The 22534-nt window shown below is 46.7% G+C and overlaps 4 protein-coding genes and 1 long non-coding RNA gene across 6 annotated transcripts; 1 reads left to right on the top strand and 4 right to left on the bottom strand.

Moving 5' to 3' along the window:
* Positions 1-423: 423 nt before the first annotated feature.
* On the bottom strand, positions 424-5807 carry LOC117856584 (uncharacterized). Its single transcript, XM_072294050.1, has 18 exons — positions 5260-5807; positions 5034-5178; positions 4756-4950; positions 4374-4642; positions 4011-4027; positions 3297-3640; positions 2893-3030; positions 2599-2680; positions 2432-2508; positions 2227-2342; positions 2024-2141; positions 1802-1918; positions 1628-1719; positions 1377-1443; positions 1199-1280; positions 1008-1099; positions 742-885; positions 424-660 (listed from the first exon to the last, which is right to left on the bottom strand). Exons 1-18 carry the CDS (start codon positions 5613-5615, stop codon positions 514-516), a joined length of 2598 nt encoding a protein of 865 aa, XP_072150151.1. The 5' UTR covers positions 5616-5807; the 3' UTR covers positions 424-513.
* Positions 5808-6996: 1189 nt separating this feature from the next.
* LOC117856247 (uncharacterized) lies at positions 6997-8979 on the top strand. Its single transcript, XR_004640620.2, has 2 exons — positions 6997-7943; positions 8390-8979. It is a non-coding gene; the product is annotated as an uncharacterized lncRNA (long non-coding RNA).
* A 228-nt stretch (positions 8980-9207) lies between these two features.
* LOC117856246 (uncharacterized) lies at positions 9208-12772 on the bottom strand. Its single transcript, XM_072294039.1, has 7 exons — positions 12105-12772; positions 11727-11845; positions 11583-11648; positions 11134-11331; positions 10409-10527; positions 10125-10230; positions 9208-10046 (listed from the first exon to the last, which is right to left on the bottom strand). Exons 1-7 carry the CDS (start codon positions 12379-12381, stop codon positions 9492-9494), a joined length of 1440 nt encoding a protein of 479 aa, XP_072150140.1. The 5' UTR covers positions 12382-12772; the 3' UTR covers positions 9208-9491.
* A 149-nt stretch (positions 12773-12921) lies between these two features.
* On the bottom strand, positions 12922-15983 carry LOC140222915 (thiamine pyrophosphokinase 1-like). Of its 2 annotated transcripts, XM_072294040.1 has the most exons (6): positions 15657-15983; positions 15434-15530; positions 14562-14634; positions 13604-13705; positions 13279-13528; positions 12922-13193 (listed from the first exon to the last, which is right to left on the bottom strand). In XM_072294040.1, exons 1-6 carry the CDS (start codon positions 15799-15801, stop codon positions 13078-13080), a joined length of 783 nt encoding a protein of 260 aa, XP_072150141.1. In that variant the 5' UTR covers positions 15802-15983; the 3' UTR covers positions 12922-13077. The 2 variants fall into 2 exon arrangements, with proteins under 2 accessions (XP_072150141.1, XP_072150142.1); XM_072294041.1 differs by lacking the exons at positions 15434-15530; positions 15657-15983 and adding an exon at positions 14939-15383.
* Positions 15984-20449: 4466 nt separating this feature from the next.
* Positions 20450-21410, bottom strand: LOC117858498 (protein LURP-one-related 11). Its single transcript, XM_034741572.2, has one exon. The coding sequence runs from the start codon at positions 21348-21350 to the stop codon at positions 20742-20744; it is 609 nt and encodes a 202-aa protein (XP_034597463.1). The 5' UTR covers positions 21351-21410; the 3' UTR covers positions 20450-20741.
* Between the last annotated feature and the right edge of the window lie 1124 nt (positions 21411-22534).

Raw genomic sequence — 22534 nt, forward strand, 5'->3', positions numbered from 1 at the left:
GGCTATGGCGGCGCTCAGGCCAAGCCCAAGCGGGTACGACATCACGGCCGAGACGACGGGGCTACACCTGAAGCCCCGGCGGCCCGGCGGCCAGCCGAGCGTACTGGTCCTGCGCTTGGCGGTGACGGAGACCCACAACTGGTTCGGGATAGGAGGCCGGAGCGGGCGGCTCCGCCGTCCCCGGCGCCTGAGCAGAGACATACGGCTGCCCTTGGCCAGCTCCGGCCCCGACTACCTCCGGAGCGGCGACGACTGCCGCCGCCTCATCGCCCGGACGACGATGCACGATGTGCCGGCCGGACAAGATTCAGTTCTGCCACCGGATTACAGGGCCGTGCATGACATGATGCTCTCTGACCCTGAGAGCTCATGCTAGGCTCTCTCAGCTGGCAGCCACGGGGGCAAGCATGAACACTGACCAGCTACTGTCAAATTCAGGGCCTGCGAAACTGCAATTCAAATCTGATTTCAAACAAATTTGGACAAACGGAGGCACCGTGTCTGTACACTAAATTAGAGCTTCCAGTAGAGGCCGGCGCGGTGGAGGACGCCGGAGACGAGGGCCCAGAAGAGGATCTGCGCGAAGAGGACGTAGAGGAGGATGCCGACCCTGGTGGAGTGCCATACCTTCACGAACACGTGCTTCCTCACCCAGTAAACCTGCAGGCGTGCGTTCGTTGCTCTCATCAGCTGAACTGAAGAAACCAAAACTTCAGTTCCAAACTGCATTCTCAGCTTTACCAGCGTGTTGTTGGTGCCCTCGTAGTACCACCCGTTGAGGAACCCCTCGAAGATGCCCGCCGCGGCCATCACGTACACCAGCATCGCGTTCATCCCGATCCACCGCAGGGGCGCGAACGCGTAGCCATGGTTCAGGATGTCAACCTGCAAGAGCAATTTTCAGATTCTGAAGAATGCTACTTATCATTCAGGGGATGGTTTGGATGTTTTATTTGTTTTTTCTAAACAATTTTCAGACCCCCGATGTAAGAGATCGATTTAATTACCAGGAAGTAGAATATGGAGAACACGACTCCAGCAGCGCCGGCAGTGACGCAGATGTAACTGAATGTGTAGAGTTGTTTATTAAGTGGAATTGCTGCAAAGGAATGTGTAGAGCTGCTTGTCAAGCAGGATTCAGATGTAATGTCACTCACATGAAGATGAAAAACATGAGTTATTATTATGCTTTTTTTACCATGTGAGAAATGTAGAATGATTCCAAGAACAAGAAGAGCTATGCCCATGGTAAACCACTGCCTCAGCCTCTCTGTATGACTCTGAAATTTCAGAAACAAGAACGCATGCTAGTAAGCGTGTTGCAGTCTCTGCTTTCTGACACCACAATATAGAGCTGAAACGAGAAGCATAATCACCTTCATATGGACAAGCACATGCCCGTAGTGCACACCGATGATCGTACTCAATACCGCAGAAAATGAGCTGCAAATTGATGAGATAGTAGTGTTAACCTGAATCAGCAGATGAGAATTTCCATTCAGCAGGCCATACAGGCAGGTTTATCTTTCACATTCAGTTACTACTTACTATAGTCATTTTAAGAAGTTTCAACATTGAACATGCTAAAACAACAGATGTAGCATGAATCTGACATAGTGACAAGTACCTTAGTATCCCTTCAGGTTCGAATGGCGCAACACACCATGCTGGGGCATCGTTCTTAAAAGGCCCCTCATGTGGGGAACTATCAGTACAGGCCTGCATGGACCAGGACAGTAGTTGATAAACACTGAAAATAACAGTAAAGCAACAGCAAAGCGTTTAGTCAGAAAACACAAACCTGGTGCCTTCTCCATGCCGGTCTCTGGTACAAGTGATTGATGCCAAGAATTTTGCGGTCAATGTAACCAACAGCATTGCAAGGAGGGCTTAATATCCCCCTTGTACCACAAGTCACCTAAACATTAGGGAACATTACAGTGAGTTGCAGTGTTTCACAAAACAATTGGTAATTAGCTCATTTCTGAAGCGCAAGAAATAAATTATGAGAAAAATCCCATACTGTTAAAACTTTGCCGTAGTTTGGGCTGTCAACATTTTGCACTCTGAATTCCCAGTCAGGAACATAAATTCCATAAACAAGAGATAGGTAGACCACTAGAATGCAGCATGCAACAATCCTTGCAAATGCACAGATCATGCAATTAGCATGTAGAAATGAAACCTGTCAGTGTGAGAACTAAAAGGAAATAAAACCTTGCATACCATTGGGAAAGGTACATTCTGAAGATAGAGAAGCCTGAACTTGACTGATCCTGAATCTTTGCATCTTTTGTAACAATCTCTAGAACTGCAGCTACCAAGTATGCAAGAGCAATCCTCTGGAGGAGCAAGAACCGGATTACTCTTGATAGCACACAGCCTCCTTTTGATTCAGATATTATGAAATTTTACTGGGTTTCATTGATACCTGGAGAATTCCACCCCATCTTACGTGCTTCATGTCAACTCCATATGTCAGTTTATCCGGAGCATGCGAGTAACCGCCTGAATGTATTCATCAATTGCTAGTCAGCTTTGTTGCTAGAGCCTAGAGACGTGCAATTGTGAGGATTTGAAGGACATTTGCAGAATAACCTTGCAACAGGATCCCCCAAAAGAGCAGCTTCAGTGTCCTGATGACTACTCTCCTGATGGCTTGACCACGGTCAGGAATTCTCTGCGTGTTTGTGGCAATACAGGTTATACCAACGAATATTGAAACAGCATCAGTGAGGAGCAGCTTTCAGTATGCGTTTATGTTGATCCGTGTTGAATTCAAACTTGACTGATGGCGTCGTGGCGTATAAGAAAGCGTCGAAAGGGACATCGATTGAGACAGACAGGCCATGTACACAGTACACCAGTAATGCGAGAGAAACAGGATGGAACCTTGAGGGAGAGGGGAATGGCCATGCCGACGATGAAGAGGAAGAAGGGCATGACGAAGTCGGCGAGGTTGCAGCCGTCCCACGGCGCGTGCCCGATGACCGGCCACTCGCCGCCCGCGCCGTCCACCAGTATCATCAGCTGCACACAGACGAACAGACGTGCTGACATGACATCCAGAAACACTAAACACTGACAACTCATCACTCATGACTGATTCCTTCCTACAATCTATCCATTGCCCCAGATTTCCAATAAGAATTCTCGATTCTGTCAGTTAGAAATAACAGCCAGGGGCTAATTCTGACTTGCAATTGTCAGTAATTCCAGAAACCTTGTTACTACTACGAACTTCGCCGCAATGAGGCAGCCTGAAGGAGCAAGTGGAGAGAACGAAAGCCACTTACAGCGACGGTGAGGCCTCGGAACACGTCGAGGGAAGCAACCCGCTTGCTCCGGCGAGGCGCCTTCTGGTTGCCGTCGTCTTCATCCACCAGAGCAGGCTGCCGTTCAGGATCCTCCTCGGCGGCATCGCCGTGCGGCCGCTCAGCCTTCTTGCCTCCGTCCATGGATCCCCCACTACCCAAGCAGCCTCCAGTCCCACCGCGTCCGTCCAACACGAACAGGGCGGGGGCAGCACCCCCCGTGCAAGTAGTAGTAAGCGGCCGAAAGCTGCGTGACGCCGACGGGGCTCGGGTATATTGGATAAGAGGAGGAGGATCCCCGATTCCTTGAAGCAATCGCTCACTCGCTCATCAGCTGCCGAACGTGCTCGCATGTCGTGCTCCGGTGAGCCAGCGAGTGTCGCCGAGGCACCAGACAAAACCAACCAGCCTTGCTCTCTCTCACACGGCGAATCATTGATCCATTGGGCACACTGACAGGCTGACAGGTGGGGTCACGCACGTGCTGCATCTTTTTCTTTTCTTTTTCTTTTTGCCGTGCCGGGTTTTTTGGCCGTTGCGCAGAACACGCCGAGCTCGGTGGAGGGCGTCGTTTTCGGATGGATGCGACAGGTTTGGCGATCGAGAAGATTGGGGTTGGCTGGGGTTTGCTGGATGAGCTCGGTGCCCATCTCAACGTCACTGGCCCATCGGAATGCACGAGTCCTTTCAGTAGACAGTGAAGTGAGTGAATGCTGCAGGTTTTAGGAGAATTACATTACTTCTGAACCTGAATTTTTCTCCCCTGTGCAGTCGTTTGCCATTCCACTTGATCGTAGTGTGTGCGTGTCCGGACTTGAAACTTATGCTTGATGTTGCAGGCACTAATGCACTATGGTGCCATGAGATAAGCCATGTGAAATCGATATGTTATTACTTCATTACTTGCAGTAACCCAACGGGATAAACAGAACAAAGCATGCGAGATAGCATGTATAAACGACCAAACGAATCAGCAACAAACTAGTAAAGCGACGGCTAAAATGGGTTCTGATCTGAACCAGCCGAGCCCAAGGCTAGCAACGCAGCAATACGCGTGGCTACTGCGACGACGAGGCGATCTTGACGACGGCCTGCGCGGAGATGGGCGGCAGGCTGAGGGAGCAGAGGCTCTCCCAGGAGGCGGCCACGGTGGGCGCGTCCTCCTCCTCCTCCTCCCCCCTCGCCGCGGCCTCCTTGGCGAAGGCGCCGTGCATCGACCCCACCACGCTGCGGGCGGCCTCCCTGGCTTCCGGTAGCCGGTCGTTCAGGAGCTCCGCTGCCACCTGGAGGAGCGCCGACATCCCGAACTCCTTCATGGCCTCGATGTCCTGCGCGAGCACCAACCACGCAAAAAGGAAGGATTTTGAATCTCTTCTCTCCGAATTGTGTCTGTGTTACACTCGAATTGCGAAGGATTAATTTGATTTGAGTTGTGGCGTACCATCCTGGCGGCGCAGTGGGAGATGGCGACGGCGGCCTTGGCCCTGACCCTGAGGTTGGCGTGGTGGACGTACGCCTTGAGCTTCTTCAGCAGGGGGAGCGGCGGCATCGACGCCGCCATCGCGCGCATCGCCTTCTCGGCCTCCTCGCACACGAACCGCTTGTCCTGGGACGCCTTCAGCAGGAGCTGCAGCAGCTGCAGGCAGAGGCAAACTCAGATAAGCTGCGGCAAACAGATAAGGTGCTGTTCCTTTGTTGGGGACGCGACGCGACACGTACCAGCTTGTCGAAGGCGTCGTCGGAGACGGAGGAGAGGAGGTTGCCGCAGGAGTTGAAGATGTCGGTGCAGGCCATGATGGACGTCTTCAGCACCGCGCTGCGCGGGTTCTTCATCGTCTTCACGATCGCCAGCATCACTTTCTCCCTGCCAGATTAGGCACGGATCAAGTCAGGGATTCCTCAAAATCCCACGAAATCAAACGAGAATGTGGGTGCAACGGCTTACAGGATCGGGTTCAGGAGCGCGGAGTGGTGGATCGCGAGGCGGCGCGCGTCGTTGAGCGCCTCGCATGCGCGGATCCAGTCCTTGGAGTCCAGCTCCGCGACAAGCCCCGCGGCCTTGGCCTTGGGGTGGGCCGCCGCCTCCAGCTCCGCCGACGGGATGTACTCCACAGCCTGCTCCCCCGCCGCGGCCGTGGCCCTGGGCGCCGAGTTCTCGTCGTTCTTCTTCTTCTTCTTGCCGCTCCCGGGGGAGGCGGCCTTGACGGCGGCGGCGGGGGCGGGGACGGCCACCTTAGCGACCTTCTTGGGCCGCTCCTCGACGACGGCGGGCATCGTGTTGTCGAGCGCGCGGAGGGCCATGGGTTGCTGTTGCTGGTCAAGCTCACCGGAGGTTGCTGCTGCTGCTATTCTTGGAATGGTTCTCGGGGATGGAGATGGAGACGGGGAGAGGTGGTGGCGGCGGCGGCGGCGATTGATGCTTGTGGAGAGTTGGGGGATGGAAAGGTCGATGAGACGGATTGGAATTTTAAATGCGGAGGGTGGGGAGAGGGGGAATGGAATGCACGGCTGTGTCCAACGGCTATAAAATGTTCAAACCCGCGAGTGAACGTTGGGAGCTTGTGAAGTTGTGATGATGTTTTCTTTACCGTTGCAAAAAAGAAAAATGGTAAACGAATTTTTCGAAATAAAAGGTGTGGTCGATTGGCTCACTCAATGACAGAGTGGGGTCATCTGAGTCACTGAATGTGGGCCAGAATGGCAAATGGATTGCCATCCACTTGAATTAGTTAGAGATCTGCAGTTTTTGATATATCTGTTCGGTAGTTTTGAATTCGTGCCTACTGTGAGAGAAATAGCCAGTGAGAGCGGATAAATGGCGCAACTGAACTGCTGAAAAAGTGAACGACACCGACATGAACAGCAGGGATCACGAATGGTCACCGGATACCTGGGCTGGGAGAACCTGCAGAAATTACTAGCCGAGAGAACACTTGATATGATATTTGCTAGTGGAGTTTCCAACCTCTTATCCCGTAAGAGCGTACTTCTTTCATCCCTAGATAACTGTCGCTTTTAATTTTCATACCACAAATTTAACTGGATTTGTAGAAAATACGCGCACCATTTTGTATCTTCAAATAAATTTATTAAAAAACTAGGTTCAAATATCTATGATATTAATTTTGTATCATAAATATTAATATATTTTTATATATATTTAATTAAAATTGTTTCTCAGGAGAAAAAGACAGTTACTTAGGTCGGAGGGAGCAGGCGAGGTTTGGAATGCCATTTTACTGGAGAGGCTTCAATCCATTTTCTACCGCAGTGTGCGAGCAAGTCGGTCGGTGCCCAAAGGGCCGTGGGACCTGTCTCGAATAAAAAACAAAGTCCGGCCCAACCACCGCTTCATTCGCGCGAGAAACAATTCCCCTCCCCTGCCCCTTCCCTTTTTCCTCCTCGACGAACCCTAGGACAAAAATCTCCCAAATCGATCTCTTCGCTTCCACGTATCTCACAAAATCGAGGCCCCCTCTCCCAGATCTTGGCTTAGCAAGCAATTCGGCTCATGGATCCGGAGGGAATCGGATGGAATCGCAGCGTTTGGGGCCGGTCGCGAGCGGCGCCACGGGACGACGCCTGGCCGCGGGCGGCGCCACAGGACGAAGCCTGGCGCGCGCGGCGCTGCTTTGATTCTGAACGGCAACGCCATGCGTCAAGCTAGCTCAGGTTCGTTTCGATTGCCTCACAGCTGTGTACAGGTAGTTGTTTTTTTTTTTACCTAGGAGCACTGAATACGTAGAGATAGATAGGTGCTAGAATAGAGCAGGACACACGAGATACACATACACACATGAAGGAAACTGAAATCATTAATATAGAGTAAACTAGTACAATTTGACTGCGATAAAATGAAAGTACATCAATTTTATTGTCAAAATAAAAGATAGCTAAGATTGATTTCCTCTAAATCGCTGCCATATGTGCTCAACCAAGTCATCCTTCAGTCGGCGATGCATATCTTGATCTCGAATGTCTTCTTCTATCTCCAGTACTTTGTAAAATTCATGAATGGGTCCATGTCCATATCCAGATAATGGTGCAGTTGAGGTCTGGTCATATTCGCTGTTATAGTCATGATCGTAGCGTACTTTGTAAGTATCCCTTTCATCCTCCACAATCATGTTATGTAATATAACACATGCATACATGATCTCAGCGAGTGATCGCATTTGCCACATACGTGCTGGGTTACGTAAAATGGCAAAGCGAGCTTGCAAAACCCCAAATGCTCGTTCAACATCTTTCCGTGCTCCTCCTTGATGTTCAGCATACAATTTATCTTTTTCACATTGAGGCAACTGGATCGTTTTCACAAATGTTGCCCACTCAGGATATATACCATCTGCCAAATAGTACCCCATATTGTACTCAGTTCCATTGACCATGAACTGAACTTCTGGAGCTCTTCCTTGCAGTACTTCGGTGAATAGAGGTGATCGATTTAGGACGTTGATGTCATTGTTTGACCCGGGTGTACCAAAAAATGCATGCCATATCCAAAGGTCTTGCGAGGCAACGGCTTCTAGCATTACGGTGGGTACTCTATGGTCACCACGAGTATTCTGCCCCTTCCATGCCACTGGACAGTTTTTCCATTGCCAGTGCATGCATCTCCTGAACTGGGTGAGATTGTCTACTCCATTTCGGTTGGTCCTTTACTGCTCTCCACCAATGTTCAAATGGAAAGGGTCTTTTCTTTTTGGCAACTGTTTTGTACTTTGCACGAACCTTGTCCATGAGTTGATCTTCAGATTGACCGTTAGAATATGTGCTGCAGATATCGTGGTACACTCCATTAAACTTGTTAATATGAGGGATAGTCTTGTTCCAATGTTCTTTGCACTGCATAGCTGTTCTCTTTTTACCTCCAGGTGCATGCTTGTTGTACTCATCTGCAATGTCCTTCCAAAAGCGGCATGACTTCTTTCCATTGCCTGAAATTGGGTCATTTGAATTTTTTAACCAACAACTTACTAGGCATAGGTCATCCTCTTGATTCCAAATTATACGCCCTCCTTTCTTTTCAGCTTCATCTTCACTTGCATCACTCCACTCTTCTATGTCAACAGGATTTGGAGGCAATGTTGGTGCTGAAGTTGAGAAAATGAGGTGATTGGGCTGCTCTCTCCGCTGCCTAGAAAGAAGGCCATTGATCCCACCAGAGATGCTGGACCATTGGCCACGAAACCTCCTACACCTCCTGGTAGGTACTGCCCAATATTGACTGGGAAAGGGCCTCTATGGTAGCTTGCTGGTGTGGGAGACAAGCTCTGATAGCTTGGACCTGGAAATGGATTGACATTCTGTGGGTAATGACCATGGAAATTTGGATGAACATGTGGAGGCAGGTAGTTCAGGGGATAATGGCGTGGCCAAAAATTCTGCTGCTGCTGTGTGTGTGTTTGTATCTTGTGGATCTGAACTAAAGATCGAGGAGTTGAGAAAGTTTGTGAGGCTCCCTAAAGATGACTTATCCATGTCAATGGCTGGTTTGGTCGTTTGTAGTAGTCTAGTGTGTATGCACAAGTGAGAAGAAGTTCATGTCTATTTGTATGCAAAGAGATGTCTGTATGTGAATTGTGACCGTTGCTACGAACACATGAAGCCAACGGTCGTATGCTGAAACAGTGTTGAAATATTATTCTATTTGGTTGGAGAAGTTGAGCACCGAGAAGAGTACTGACGTCGGTGCCAGATCTTTTTAACCAGGCATCGGTGGCTGCAGTGGGAAACCCGATGCCTGGAAATCTCTCTCCTGAACCAGGCATCGGTCTCCTACCACACTGCGGCTGCTCTAAGATGTTCATAGTTAAAAAGTAAACACGGAAGTCAAAAATTTCCGTAACAACAACCTATTCGGTGTTTCCGGTAATTGTGTTTCCGGTAATTGAAAGCAACTCGCGTATCAAGTCTATTAAAACAATTCGGTGTTGCCCATTTGGGCCATTTCCATCGAGTAGATGGAAGATGACATTTACCTAAAAAGTACAGTCAAGTGCCCAAAACCCAAATGGCACTTGCAACCTCTGTAAGACTTTGTGTTGTATGGTGCTGACTGCTGGCAGTCGATTCATCACCCTATCTCCAATTTCCACAACTCCACGAAGGAGAGAAATTGGAATCTATCAAAATTGTCCGCAACTTATGTACAAAGGAAGGGTGAGGCCTCAGTCAGGCAATGCTCCATCTGGGCACAGCATTGTTGGCCTGAGACCACCACCAGGTGTTCAATGTAGTTGGTTCTTGGAGTTCCCTGTAACCTTCCTCTAACTTTCCATTCTTGATCAGGCCACGGGCAGCAAACCCCATGAGCTCCGAAGGATCCACGTGACACCGGAACCAGTTTGGAACAGCAACATCACTGGGGGCTGGAGAAACGCTTTGTTCCACTTCTAGGCGCGGTTCAGGCTCAGCTTCCTTTGATTGCTCCTGGACAGCTGAAGGTTCTGATGATAACATGGAGTTCCCTATGCCAAATCCTTCCCAATCAACCTGCTGCCACAGACGGTATCCATCATCACTCACATTGTGTATGTTATGATTTTGGAGTTCAGATTGCTGCTCTGCTGCAAGTCTGTCAACTTCAACCTTCAGTTCTTGCAATCGCTGCCCAATTCTTTGTGTTGCTTTGTCATACAGGATCCCTCTAGAGGTATGTTGAGTGTCATCGCTGTTGTCAATGATCAGATCATCGAAATTGATTGGGTCACCCACAACTACAATCACCTAGAAAACCAAATAAATAATTTAGAATCCCACAAAGATTTTATGATAGCACACAATATGAGCTGCATAGGCACTCACCCTTTTCCCTGCTCTTGGGATACGTTTTCCAACAGGCATTATATCCTGCATCCCAGTATGGACAAAGGGTATTACAACTGGAAGGCTGTCAGCGTCCATCACCAACCTGGTAAAACAAGAGCAAATTGAATTGAGTAAAACTCAACATCGATCAATAGGAACCTTATTGGAAAAATTTGTATGCAAAAGTAGAATGCAGGTTTTCCAACGAAAACAGATACAAATCAACGGTGGCTCGGTATTCTTTAGAAAAAGGACAGTATTGAAAGAACCAGTTTTCTAACCTTCCAACACCTCTCTTGGCAGGAGCAATTGTTTTCCCTCCATCCCTTGAACGGCTTCCTTCTGGAAATATATGAACCCATCCACCACTGTTCAGCTTTGAAAGAGCCATATCCATTCCCTGAACAAAGAAAAAAAAAGAGAGAGGCTATGAGAGAAGGCCATGCCTAGTGGTACATCCGATTCAACACATCCAAATGCAATCAACTATGCCCCATGATCTTGGATCAGAAAGAGATGACTTGAGATATTAATGCATGAAGCACTAAAATTATATAAGGTAAGAGGGCAAAACGAAGTACATTACAAACTCATGCACCACCAAAATACATAACTACCCTTAGGGTTTGGTGTAATACTTCCTTATGGAAAGCCAACTACCAGAACCTGTTATTCCCCTCGTCTTCTAATTCCTAATATTCAACCAAGGAATTCTCTATAATAATTTGCAAATCCACATCTGCTAATTGTCCTCTTGCACCTGTTGCAAATTCCCATTCTGAAATGTTGCAAAGGCTAGGGTTTAATTTAATTATGTACTTCCACCATTATTCCCCAGAAGTCATGTTACTAAAAGGTTAATAACATTGCAAATTGCAAATCATTGACGGGGCCCATGAGATGAAGCAAAAGCACATCAAGTATATCTAATAGCACTTTAATAATACTAATGCTTTCACAATATTTAGACCATTCATAGAGTACTTGATAACCACAAGATGGATACCTTTTGGTAGATTCCATCACCGCGAGAAACAGGTAACACCTTAACAGACCTGAAGAATGTAGACAGGACTGGATTTGTAAAGCAACGATCAGTCGCACAAAGTGTCCATCTCAGCTTTTGTGCTTCCAACATAATAGATGGTGGGAGAAGGGAGGCAATTACAAAGGGGTCATCCATTGCTGCCACATGATTGCTGACCTGTAAATGAAAATTACAAATAAGATAGAAGACCATGTGACTAGAAGAATGCATAGTTGAGAAATATACAGTAAAGAAGGCATCTAACGTGTTTGGAATATCTCAAATGGAGAGTTATTGCAAAATCCAAATCAAATGGTGCCAAAAGTCATCTTAAAGAGAACACATGCTACAACCTAAGAGCCTTTAGATTTGTTGAGTATTACTCCAAAAATACACAATAGATGTCCTGCAATTAAGCTGTTCCATACCGTTAGAAGAGGCTTGCCTTTAGGTCTCTCTTGTAATGCCTGATGAAGCTTCTCGGCACCATAAATCTGCACACCCTCTCATAGTTTAGACAAATGAAACAACCAGACTAAAGTATTTGTGTGTTCTGTTTTCAGCTAGAATACCTGGACAGAGTTAAGGCCATGCATAAAAACATAGCAGGCGTTGCCAATAAGAGGAACAGCCAATGCTTGAAGTGAACGGAAAATAACAGAGTCTTCAATACCATCAACTTCTTTGCCCACTGATAAACAAAAAATGATTCATCAGTAGGATCTCTTTTTATTTTTGATGATTCATCAGTAGGATTTCTTTTTATTTTTGTTATGAGATGATAAAAAAACTTAAAACTAGTAAATAATCAGGCTTCACGTGGGACTACTTCAATACAGAAGTGAATACACTAGCTCGAAATCAACGAACCGATAGCTATACAGTATCAACTCATGGGCATCACTGTGACACATTTGAACCAAACTGGAGCAAAGCCCGCCATTATTTACCTTTCTTCCGGTAGAATCTCAAAGCACTGGACGAAGGCTTCGCCGTCGCCCCAGTAGACATCCCCGTCGAGGTGGAGCTCTGATCCGCTCCCCGGTCTCTCTGCAGCTGGGCCCGAACGCGATCCGACCAGCGCCGGACCGCCTCTGTGGCGACGCTTCCGTCCGCCCGCCGCCACAGCCACCGGCGGTCCACGGGCGCCACGCGGAACCTGTTGCGGATCTGCGCCCCCACCACCCGCGCCCGCTCCGCCCACGGAGCCCCGCCGCCGGCCGCCATTTGGGCTAGGGTTAGGGTTTGTGCTCGGTCCGAACACTGGAGGGCGTCGAGAAGAGATTATTTTAGAGTTTCGAGCTTGCGATTGCTGTTGCATCAAATCAAACTAACGGAAAATTTACTCGCGGCCTTGGTAAGGAAGAAAGCGAGGGAGGAGAGGGTGACGGGACCCAGGTGCAGAGGAAGAGTCCCCGAAAAATATCAGGTGTGGGTCCAATCCGATGCACAAGTAGGGCCCAGTGACAGTGAAAGGATGGTGGCCATCGGTTAGGGTGGCATTAGGACATTCCTAGCACGCAAAAACGTCGGCGAAGGGTCCCAGGTGCTGATGCAGGCTCCTTATCCAGAAATATCCGATGATCCGATCCGAATGCATCTAAAACTGCCAAGAAGATCATCTTAAAAAAAATACAAAGATGTTTCAATCATGAACTTCGAACTATCGGTGAACAGATGCCCAAGCAGTTGAATTGAGTGGGGGGGGGGGGGGGGGGGGGGGGGGGGCGGCCATTTAGTGAGGCCTTCATAAAGTGGAACCGTCAATTATGAACAAGAACTTCACACATATATTGACATCTATCCGGCTGCAAAAAGCAGCGGAAGACAGCACACCACGCTACAGAATATGACCTCGATCCATGTAACAGTGAGGCGACAAAATTTGGGCATGGAACCACGCTAAATTATGGCAAATTCAGCTCAATGCCGAAGAGATATCGTCCAAATCAGATCAGAATCTGAGGTCACAGTTACTTTATCGTCATCCACGATGTTAGATGTGCTTACCAATCCACCATAGCTCATACTGGTGTTATCTGGAGAGGAAAGTGGAGCATAACTAATTAGATGTTGGCATACAACCATACAAGAAAAGAGGATTATAAGGTGTGATGTTTTTACCCAAATTCCACCGAAGCCCGGTTGTTGTGGTGCTAGTGGACGGTCCGCCAATGGGAATCAAACCACAGTGAGGACCTTCGACCGATTTCTCAATATGGATCTCATGGGTATACGTCTTGGGGAGCAGAAAGATTGAACAGTCATCTGACAGGAGGACGATCTTGGTGTTTGAGAAGCGGTATAATACATTGATGTTCCCCATCTCATGATCAAACCTTCCTCCAAGTGCACCAAGAACAAGAATACACAGCTGCAATCACCGGAAAATCTGTTAAGCTGATGTTGCATAGTTGTAACGATGTTTATGATCAATTTAGTTGAGTACGTTAGACTTGTCTGAGACAGGGAGATCTCTTGTGATAAATGATACACATTTGTGCAAGTCAGTTGTGTCCTGATCATGTGATTCATCAACTATGTTTGTGCCCTGCAATCAAACAAAAAAAAAGTATCAGTTGCTAAGTTCACGAAAAGTTCCTGTCATTGTCAACAAAAAAGCTTCAAGTGTCAGGTTGTAGGAATCGGGAGGCTGCAATTTAAGTAAGGTAACACTGGGAATGGTCCAGCAGAGAGAGGATCAGGAAACAAGCACTTCCTCAATTTACCAGTGGCCTCTATGAATTTTCTCAAAAGGTTAATCAGAAGCAGCAACATACAGGGGATATCGAAGTGCTCAATTTCTTTAGCCCATGAGCTTCCTGAGGATATTCCAAAACTTATATAGCAGGAAAATTAAAGTGCAGAATTCAAATTTTGGACAGTCCTACAAGCATTATTACATTTGCACTTCTTAAATGCTCTTTTCTCTTGATTCAAAAATCTCTGGACAAGAATCTACAATAAAACAAGGCATTGCACGTTCCTGACTAGGAAGTTTGGACAGTCCATATGCCTAATGATTAATAAAACTACCTCTATCTGATTACAACTGCAAGCCTTTAGGGCATTGACATGGTTCCAAATGCGAAACTTTGACTAGTGATTTCTATGAACATTTGTAATCTGAAATAAAAACAATTATATGTTGAAAAGGTATTTTCAATGAATCTAGTAATCAAATTTATGTTCTCAATCTACATAATTGTTGATATATTGATGGTCGATATTAATTGACCAATAGAGGTCCCAAAACAACTTGCGTTTGGAATCAGAGGGAGCAAAGTGGTTTGATATACAGTTTGAGCTTGCCAACAAAAACCAGACAAGGAGAATTTCAAACATATTCAAGTGGAGCCAGGGGCAAAAGCGTTGATATGTTATACATGTGCACTGGAAGCACTTACCGAATTGGAATAATATTCCTTCACTTCTGGCCTTATTGAATCCATATCCCCTTTAATTACATCTGGCTTGTACCTGCAGGAAGATAAGATTACATTAAGTGGTCCTGAATCCTTCCCAACAACCAACAAACCAAACTGTCTTAAATCTCTTCTAACTAGTATCAGGCATGACAAACCAACCAACCATGCTCCTTTGCCTGATGGAATATACCCACATAAACAATATCCTCAGCTGATTCATCATGATTGAATTTAACAATTATCAAATCTGAGAAGAAATGCACAAAAGTCTTCCAAACTTATGGCAAACTACCAAAGCCCAAAAAGTGCCTGTAAACACTCTGAGACACATACGTAATATGAGAAAACAAGCATACTTTAACATCACCAGTGACTTCATAGAACTGAAAGAGCAATTTGTTTGCTTAAAGTAGTTGCTTGCTCGTATCAAAGAAAAGACAACCCAAACAAACAGCCCCCAACAGTATTCCATGGCAACATATAGCAACTACAGCATAATGGTGAGGGGTCAATTTTATCAAAAGTGAAAACGATACCAGCCATGTATTCCAAAAAAGTGGCATACTGACATTGCTGATGCACACGCAATGAACATATTTTGGAATCAACGCAACTAGAAACCGGATTCGGCAAGGCACTCTTTGGCGCCATGGTAACAGCTACGTCGCTCTCATGGTGCATCCGCACGCAAACAGACAAGTAGAGCAGAACTCATCATCGTTGTCTCTGGTGCATTCCATCGAGCACATGATGATCATTTACATTTAGCCAAACACACAATCACGACTCACGAGATACGACGTACGGGGATGAGCAAACGGAAGAACAGGCAAAGTTGGGATTCCCATCACCTGGAGCGAACCTCGGCGGGGTCCTCGCCCGGCAGCAGCTCCGGCATGCCGTCGAAGACGCGGTTGGCGCCCCCGTCCGCGCACACGCGCACGCGCGCTGCCCTCGAGCAAAACAACAGCGCACGAGTCAGGCACGGCGAGAACCGATCAGGCGAACCGGAAGCCAGCTAGCAATGGCAAAAGGGGGGCGAGGGAGGGAGGGAGGTAGGGAGAGGGGCGTCACCGCGGGCCCAGATGAGCGGCGCGAAGCGGGGGAGGCGCTGGTTGAGGACGACGAGCGCGTAGGTCGTCGTGGCGGCGTCGTTGGACGGGGGAGTCGAGGCGGGGAGGAGGAAGGCGGAGGAGTGGGTCATCGCCGGCAGCGGCATGGCGGTCGGCGGAGGTGGGGGTGGTGGTGGTCGGTGTGGGGCAGAGGAGGAGCGAGGGAACTGGGGACAGATGGGAAAAGAGCTGCGCCCGCAAACTGGGTGAGGGGCTTTCGAGAACGACCCTCTGCTGGCTTTTGGATGGAGTTCGAACGTGGAACGAGAGGTCAGACTCGGCCTTTTGCTGCCCGCTGCCGGGGCATTTCCTCCCACATATGCTACTATGGTATAGAACTGATTATTTGTCGGGTCGGATCGGGTTCTCTCGAAGTTTGGGTCAAAATATTTTGGCCCGTGCCCGATCCGAGCTGACCATCGGGTCGTGTTTTTTCTGCGCCTGACCCGTCATACGGTGTCGGGTTGGATTCGGATCGGGTCGGGTTGAACTCATATTTTTTACGTAATATTTGGGTTAGGTTGGTGTTTTTTCCGGATTTCAGGTAAAATGGTGTTTTAGATCGGGTCATGCCTGCCCAGATCAGGTTGAGTCGGGTGGGTCGGGTCAGGTTTGTTGGATCGGGAGATCCATGATCAGGTCTACTACGGCAACAAATAAACAAAAAAAATCTATGCAGACGTGATATAATACTACGTTAGACTTCTCAACCATAGAATCTATTTTTCGACGTCAGTTGCACCACTTAAATATTTTTAAAATTGGTGACCACCTAAATATAATTGGTAACTTGTTCGAACATTTTACAGGAAGTATGACTACATGTATCTACCGCACAAATTGTTATACTTGGCATATCATTTATTATTTATACTAGTTTGGTGTCTTGTCAACTTAATTGATTGCTAATTGGCTAGTTTCTATAAGGAAGTGTATGAGCTTTTAAGACAAGTATTTTAACAAGTTCTCATGATAACCAACATCAATTAACTTCCACATTGATCTTCCTATTAAATGGAAAGAGTATACATATAATAAAAATCACTCAAAAGTAGATGTCATTTACTATTAATATCATATAAGTTCGTGCTATACCAAAATTCTAAAAAAAAAGGTCAGCACAAGGATACTTTACATTTGTTGATTTGGATCGTGATAATTACGCTGCAGAGCTTAAGTTCTTCGCCCTTAATCATGCATGTATACTAACGGGTACATCTACCATAGGGGCAAGTGTCCCCCACCTCCCTTCAAAATCCTTACTTATAACTTACAGCTTAAGTTTATACATGATTTGCTAACTTGCGACGTAAGGTAAAAACTTGATTCACAATAGCCGCGACAACGATTATACTGATAGTGGTAAGTTGGAGAAATTTAATAGGTTATCTGGAAGTTTCGAGGCTAGTTTACACGCAAATAGAAGGCACGAGAGATTATTGAAATACTTTGTATGATTATAAAGAAATGAAGATCAAAATGTTGAACATTTTCTTTGGATGGATTACTCCATACTCCTCCGGATCTAAATTATAGGTTGTTTTAATTTTTCTATGTTCATAAGTTTTACTATGTATTTGAACATAACGTATGTCTAATTCTACAGTAAAATCTATAAATTAAAAAAAAAGCAAGAATGGTCTACAACTTAGGACGAAGGACATGCTGTGATGGTCGTATGAATCGTGGCAAAACCAGTAAGGTCGAAACTTGATAATTTTTTGATAATCACCAGACGACATTTGGAGCTACTACCGATCCTAATAATCATGCAGCCCGACACAGCAATGGCCCATATGCACGATCCTAATACACTTGCAGTTTAAACTGGCATGCTAACTGCCACCGACACATCTCATTTAAGCTCGCACATTAATTGGCTAGTTTATGTAACAAAGAGTGTGGGTTTTTAATTGGAGCTGAAGACGAGTAGTTTAATAAATTCTCACAACTAACATCAATTATTTAAGTATATTTAAATCATTTAACTTTCACATTAATCTTTATAAAAGTGCATTCGTAAATGAAGGGAGTACTTATATAATAAGCATCATGAATCAGGTAAACTCATGCTACACCAAAATATTACAAATCAGCACATAAATATTTTGCATTTGTTGTTGTGTGGATAGAGATAAGCTGCAGAGTTTTGGTTTTTCATCACTCAAGCCACTGTGACATTTTCTTTGGATGGTTGACTTCGTGCTTTAAGGTTCATGTTCTAATAATCGTATGAACCGTGGCAAATCATCAAGACCAATATTTTTTTGACAACCAGCAGACGGCATCTGGAGCTACTACCGAATACCGATCCTAACAAGAGAATGCGATCGTTGGGGGGCGAGGAGGCAGCCCGACACGGCGATGGCCATCATTCATCGGCAAACGGGCTAGCCTGGTGCTGGCGTGCGCCTTTCATCGCGTAATATACTAACCAGCAGCCATTGAATATCGCATCGACCAGCTCGTATGCGCGCCGCTCGTGTTGCGGGCAGGGGCGTTGCGCTGTTGCACTCCGATTTCATTCTCTCTAATAATAAACTGATCAGTATATACGCCGATGTGGACGGGCAGGAGTAGTGTGTGTGTGTAGGATATGACAGCGACGCGTTCATTTCTTGGGCACCAAATTAGTTAAAGCGTTTGCTCGTGTGCCTTGTTTTGTTGGTAAACTTCGTGGCGTATTTACTACAACTATATATCTTAGCTTACGTATGATAAAAATTCTCTGTATGTATAATTGCCATGCGCCTTCACACCTTTTAATCATCATCATATAAACTTGGTCAATGTTATATTTCTTTATCAAGATCCGAGCTTACACGATCGAGCTAGCAGACTTTTCTTTAACGAAATCTGCACCGCGTGGTGCTTGGATATGTGAAATTGACACTAGGAACTAACTTATACATGTAATAAATCGCGCAGACGAGGACGACGACGATGCAGCGGCTGCAGGCAAGGGGCTTGACCTTGGCCATTGGAGGGGTCGGGGAGCTGACCGCTCGCGCCGCCACCCCGCCACCTCCGTTACTCGCGGCTGCTTGTTGATTGAAGAGGATGGGGGTGCAAGTTGCTCTGCTAGGTCTTCCGTATGTGTATTTATACGTGCTTGCTGTATCTCCCAATCTTTTCCACTTTCGGGAGACCTAACTAAAAAAACTCTGTTGGACCATTGGGTACTTAATTGTACTTGCTCATCATACGCGTCATGCGATACGATACAATCGTGTAGCACGAATTCGACGGTTGTTCGTGCTCAATTCAAGCTTTGTGCGAGTCAGCAATGAGCAAAACTAATGAAAAACATCACGTTCACCTGGTGTGCCTATGGAGTTTAGACTGATAACCTACTGGTGGTTCATGCAATGCAGGTTGGGCAAACGGTAGGATTTGTGGAAGAGTGCCTTCTGGAAAGAGTATAGCATATATGCATCCCTGGTAACACAAGTTCAGTTTGGATGCCTGCATACAGTTGACTGAAAATATACACCAACTAACTTCTTGCTTCCTCCAATGCAGTTTAAGATTACGATCTAACATCAAAGGCAAGCAACGGCGAAAATGCATGTGCGATGAGATTTCAACATCAATCTAAATGGCATCATTTCAGGAAACGCCATCCTCTGGTGACGGAATAAGACGTGTGTAAGTGCAAAAATGAATTTTGCTAATTATCTTACAGCTCGCCAGGATAAGATAAGATGATCATCAGATTAAACAACGGAAGGGCTGTCGCGGAGAATTCGGAGAGCTGGCTTGTGCAGATCAGCAACCGCGCGCGGTCAGAATGCAGATGAAGCTGTACCGGATACGATGCAATAATATTTGCTGGAATATCTTCTCCTGGGCATGAAACCCATGCTTGGATTTAAAATTTTCTCAAGACAGAAGGAACCTTCGGGGAGTTGAATGTCAGCATGTAGACAGCTGCGAAGACAAGTGCCCTGACGGGCCACCTCCAGGGGCTGCTGGGGCACGAAGAGCTACGATGCCGACGACAACAAGCTACGATGTGGATGCCGGCTGGCTGACCGAACCCTTCACCGAAGTGGAAGCACGCGCGGCGGTGAGAGCAATGAACCGCAACAGTTCACCAGGACCGGACGGCTTCGGTCCGGGCTTCTATGTTGCTGCATGGGACACGGTGGCAGCGTCGGTGATGGACTATCTTGTAATGTAAACAACCAGGTATTATAACATACATGCAGTGATCTAAGCCATACCCCCATGCACATCGTGTAATGTAGGCAATTAGGCATTATGAGGCCGGTCATGACTGCATCGATAATATAGGCAGGCCATCGCGGTGATTCTATAATTTTCTTCTATTTCGTTCGTGAGACTAATTTTCTTCTATTTTGTTTTCTTGAAACAATGCATGCATGCAACAGATCGACTAATAGGAATTTAAAAAATTACAAACACCACCGCTGTGAATCAAAACTTGTAGGACATCTCACATATAGTGAGTGAAGATTACATGAAAAAGAACCTTTTTATATCTAGTTTCTACGAGGTCAATCTTTGCATACTCGGCCATCTACTAAAAGCATCCAGCTAATAATTAGCAGTTAGCTATTTTCCCCTGCTGACACAGCTAATAGCAGCTAGCTCTAAGGGATCCAAACAGGGCCTTAAGCTCATCAATAATCACTTTTTTTCCAACTTTTAAGCACAGAGCCTCATATATTGCTCAAGCTAAACTTATGATCAAGTAATGTCTTAACAATAGCAATGAAGGCAACAACAAAATTGAATTTAAAAAAGTCTGTTTCATAGGTTACCACCTTACAATCTTGCAATATAGGATCCAGAAAAAAACCATCCACCAAAAGAGAAATCATCCTCAGATTGGTGGGGAAAAAGGATCCAAACTGCTACATATGAAACAAACTCTCCCTAAAATCACCATGTATCCTCCTAACAATCAAGCAATATCCGCAAAAACCGCACTGGAAAAAAGAACAAATTCGTTCTTGACGCCTTTGTGATGCAGCACTTCCATGGATGATCCTCAGCTGTTCCCAAACTTCCCGTCACAACTTCACAAGCACCGGTTCATGAGGCCACAGACGACCACCAAGCCCAAGGCGAGCAGATGATCTGTGCCCGACCCCACCGTCAGCGTCAGGACGTCTTCCCCCAGCACAACCCCGGACGCCGTCTGCTTCCGCCCGATCGCCGCCGCGACCGCGCCGTCCGCGCCGGTGATTTTGTAGTCCGATTTGCGCGCGCACCCGTCGACGGTGTACGTCCTGCCGCTGCCATGAATCGTCACGGCAGCTTCGTTCTTGCCAGCCTTCTGCACTCTGAACCACGGCCTCGTCTCCTCGCCGGAGCCCTCGCCGGCGTCGAAGTACCGGCAGGCTTCCCACCTCCTGAACATCCCAAAGCTCCTTCTCTGAATCTTGATGAGGGTCTTGCCGGCGCGGTCCATGAAGAACACCTCGCGGCCGCCCCGGCAACCGTAGTTGTCGACGCGGAAGGCGACGCTGCCGTCGGCGCCGTACACCGTGCAGCCGTTGCCATTGAACACCAGCGACTTCATCCACACCGTGTACGCTGCCTTCTTCTGCAGGATCTGGGACTCATCCCCGGAGGGTGAGCAGGAGGGAGATGATGAAGCTACAGGCAGGGGCTGGATCTTGGCCATTGGAGGGGTCGAAGAGCAGAGCTGGTTGCTTGTTCTGCTTCTGTCCGTAGCTGCAGTGAGATGATGAGGGTGGGGAACCAGTGCCTGGTCACCCACATATATTTATAGGTGCATCAATTTTTAAAAAAACTTTCAGAGACCTGATTAAAATTTTAAGCGGGGTTTTGAGTACTTGTTCTTATACGCGTCACGCGGTCTGATATAATAGTGCCGTACCAGTGTTGTTTATGCTCAATCCTAGCTCTGTACGAGTCAGCAATGAGCAGTTTAGCATCACGTTTACCTAGTGTCTCTGGAGTTCAGAAAAATCATGGCATGCCAATGCCATAGTAGGTAACGGAAGCATTCAGGGATATACTATTACAGGCAAGTTTGGCTTAGCATGCTAACCCAGTGATTTAGAGTTCATGTTTGACGTTGCTAGCTGCTGGTGATTCATGGATGGTGTGAACGAACGCACAGTGAACAGTTGGATTTGTGGATGCACGCTTTGTGTGCTCATGCGTCCGGTAGCATCAGTGCACAAGTCCAGCTTAAGTTCTTACTCCATATACAAGTCAAAAACAACCGGTGCACTTCAATACTTGCTACTTTAAGTTCAGCAGTATCAGTTAATTGGTAAAGCAGAGTAACAGATTTCGACTTCATTTCTCCAGAAGCAGTTCAGGATTTCGATCTGACCTCAGACCAACGTGGAATTTAACATGCGCGTGTGATCAGATTTCGAAACTGAACATTGTTCTATTCAGCGCTATATACAAAGCAAGCATGTTGAAGGATAAGTACTGACACTGTCACACCTAAGGGTGCGTCATGCTGAAGGATAAGTACCGGTACTGTCACACCTAAGGGTGCATTTGGCAGAGCTCTCAGAGCTAATTCTCTGCATATTCCGGCAGGAGCTCTGTCAAATAGTTTTTTAGAGAGAAGTGATTCCCTTCTGATTCTGTGAAGTGATTCTTTGAAATAAATTAAGAGGCTGGGAGATGAAAAAAGTAGATTCTTCTGATTTTGTGAAGTGATTCTCCATCCTGATTTTAAGAGTTTATGCTAGAGAATCAAAGAGAATCACTCTCAGCCACAACATCATTTCTCTCAGAGAATCAGCTCCCATAGAGAATCAGAATCAGATAGAGCTCTACCAAACGCACCATAAGTAGTAGGTTTGGTTTTGTGGCGGCTTC

The sequence above is a fragment of the Setaria viridis genome, chromosome 5 (genome assembly GCF_005286985.2).
Source record: "Setaria viridis chromosome 5, Setaria_viridis_v4.0, whole genome shotgun sequence".
Taxonomy (NCBI): domain Eukaryota; kingdom Viridiplantae; phylum Streptophyta; class Magnoliopsida; order Poales; family Poaceae; genus Setaria; species Setaria viridis.

What these genes read in the sequence shown, in the direction of transcription:
- LOC117856584 (XM_072294050.1), bottom strand. Translation starts at nt 5,615, where the DNA reads ATGGCCCTCCGCGCGCTCGACAACACGATGCCCGCCGTCGTCGAGGAG. An exon ending in CCATTCCCCTCTCCCTCAAG is followed by an intron (nt 2,681 to 2,892) that starts GTTCCATCCTGT and finishes ACAAACACGCAG; the next exon opens with AGAATTCCTGACCGTGGTCA. An exon ending in AGGGCACCAACAACACGCTG is followed by an intron (nt 661 to 741) that starts GTAAAGCTGAGA and finishes GCACGCCTGCAG; the next exon opens with GTTTACTGGGTGAGGAAGCA.
- LOC117856246 (XM_072294039.1), bottom strand. Translation starts at nt 12,381, where the DNA reads ATGGCGGCCGGCGGCGGGGCTCCGTGGGCGGAGCGGGCGCGGGTGGTG. An exon ending in GCCAAGAGAGGTGTTGGAAG is followed by an intron (nt 10,231 to 10,408) that starts GTTAGAAAACTG and finishes TTGTTTTACCAG; the next exon opens with GTTGGTGATGGACGCTGACA. An exon ending in TCCCAAGAGCAGGGAAAAGG is followed by an intron (nt 10,047 to 10,124) that starts GTGAGTGCCTAT and finishes TTGGTTTTCTAG; the next exon opens with GTGATTGTAGTTGTGGGTGA.
- LOC140222915 (XM_072294040.1), bottom strand. Translation starts at nt 15,801, where the DNA reads ATGCCGCTGCCGGCGATGACCCACTCCTCCGCCTTCCTCCTCCCCGCC. An exon ending in AGGAATATTATTCCAATTCG is followed by an intron (nt 13,706 to 14,561) that starts GTAAGTGCTTCC and finishes GTTTGATTGCAG; the next exon opens with GGCACAAACATAGTTGATGA. An exon ending in CTGTCTCAGACAAGTCTAAC is followed by an intron (nt 13,529 to 13,603) that starts GTACTCAACTAA and finishes CGGTGATTGCAG; the next exon opens with CTGTGTATTCTTGTTCTTGG.
- LOC117858498 (XM_034741572.2), bottom strand. Translation starts at nt 21,350, where the DNA reads ATGGCCAAGATCCAGCCCCTGCCTGTAGCTTCATCATCTCCCTCCTGC.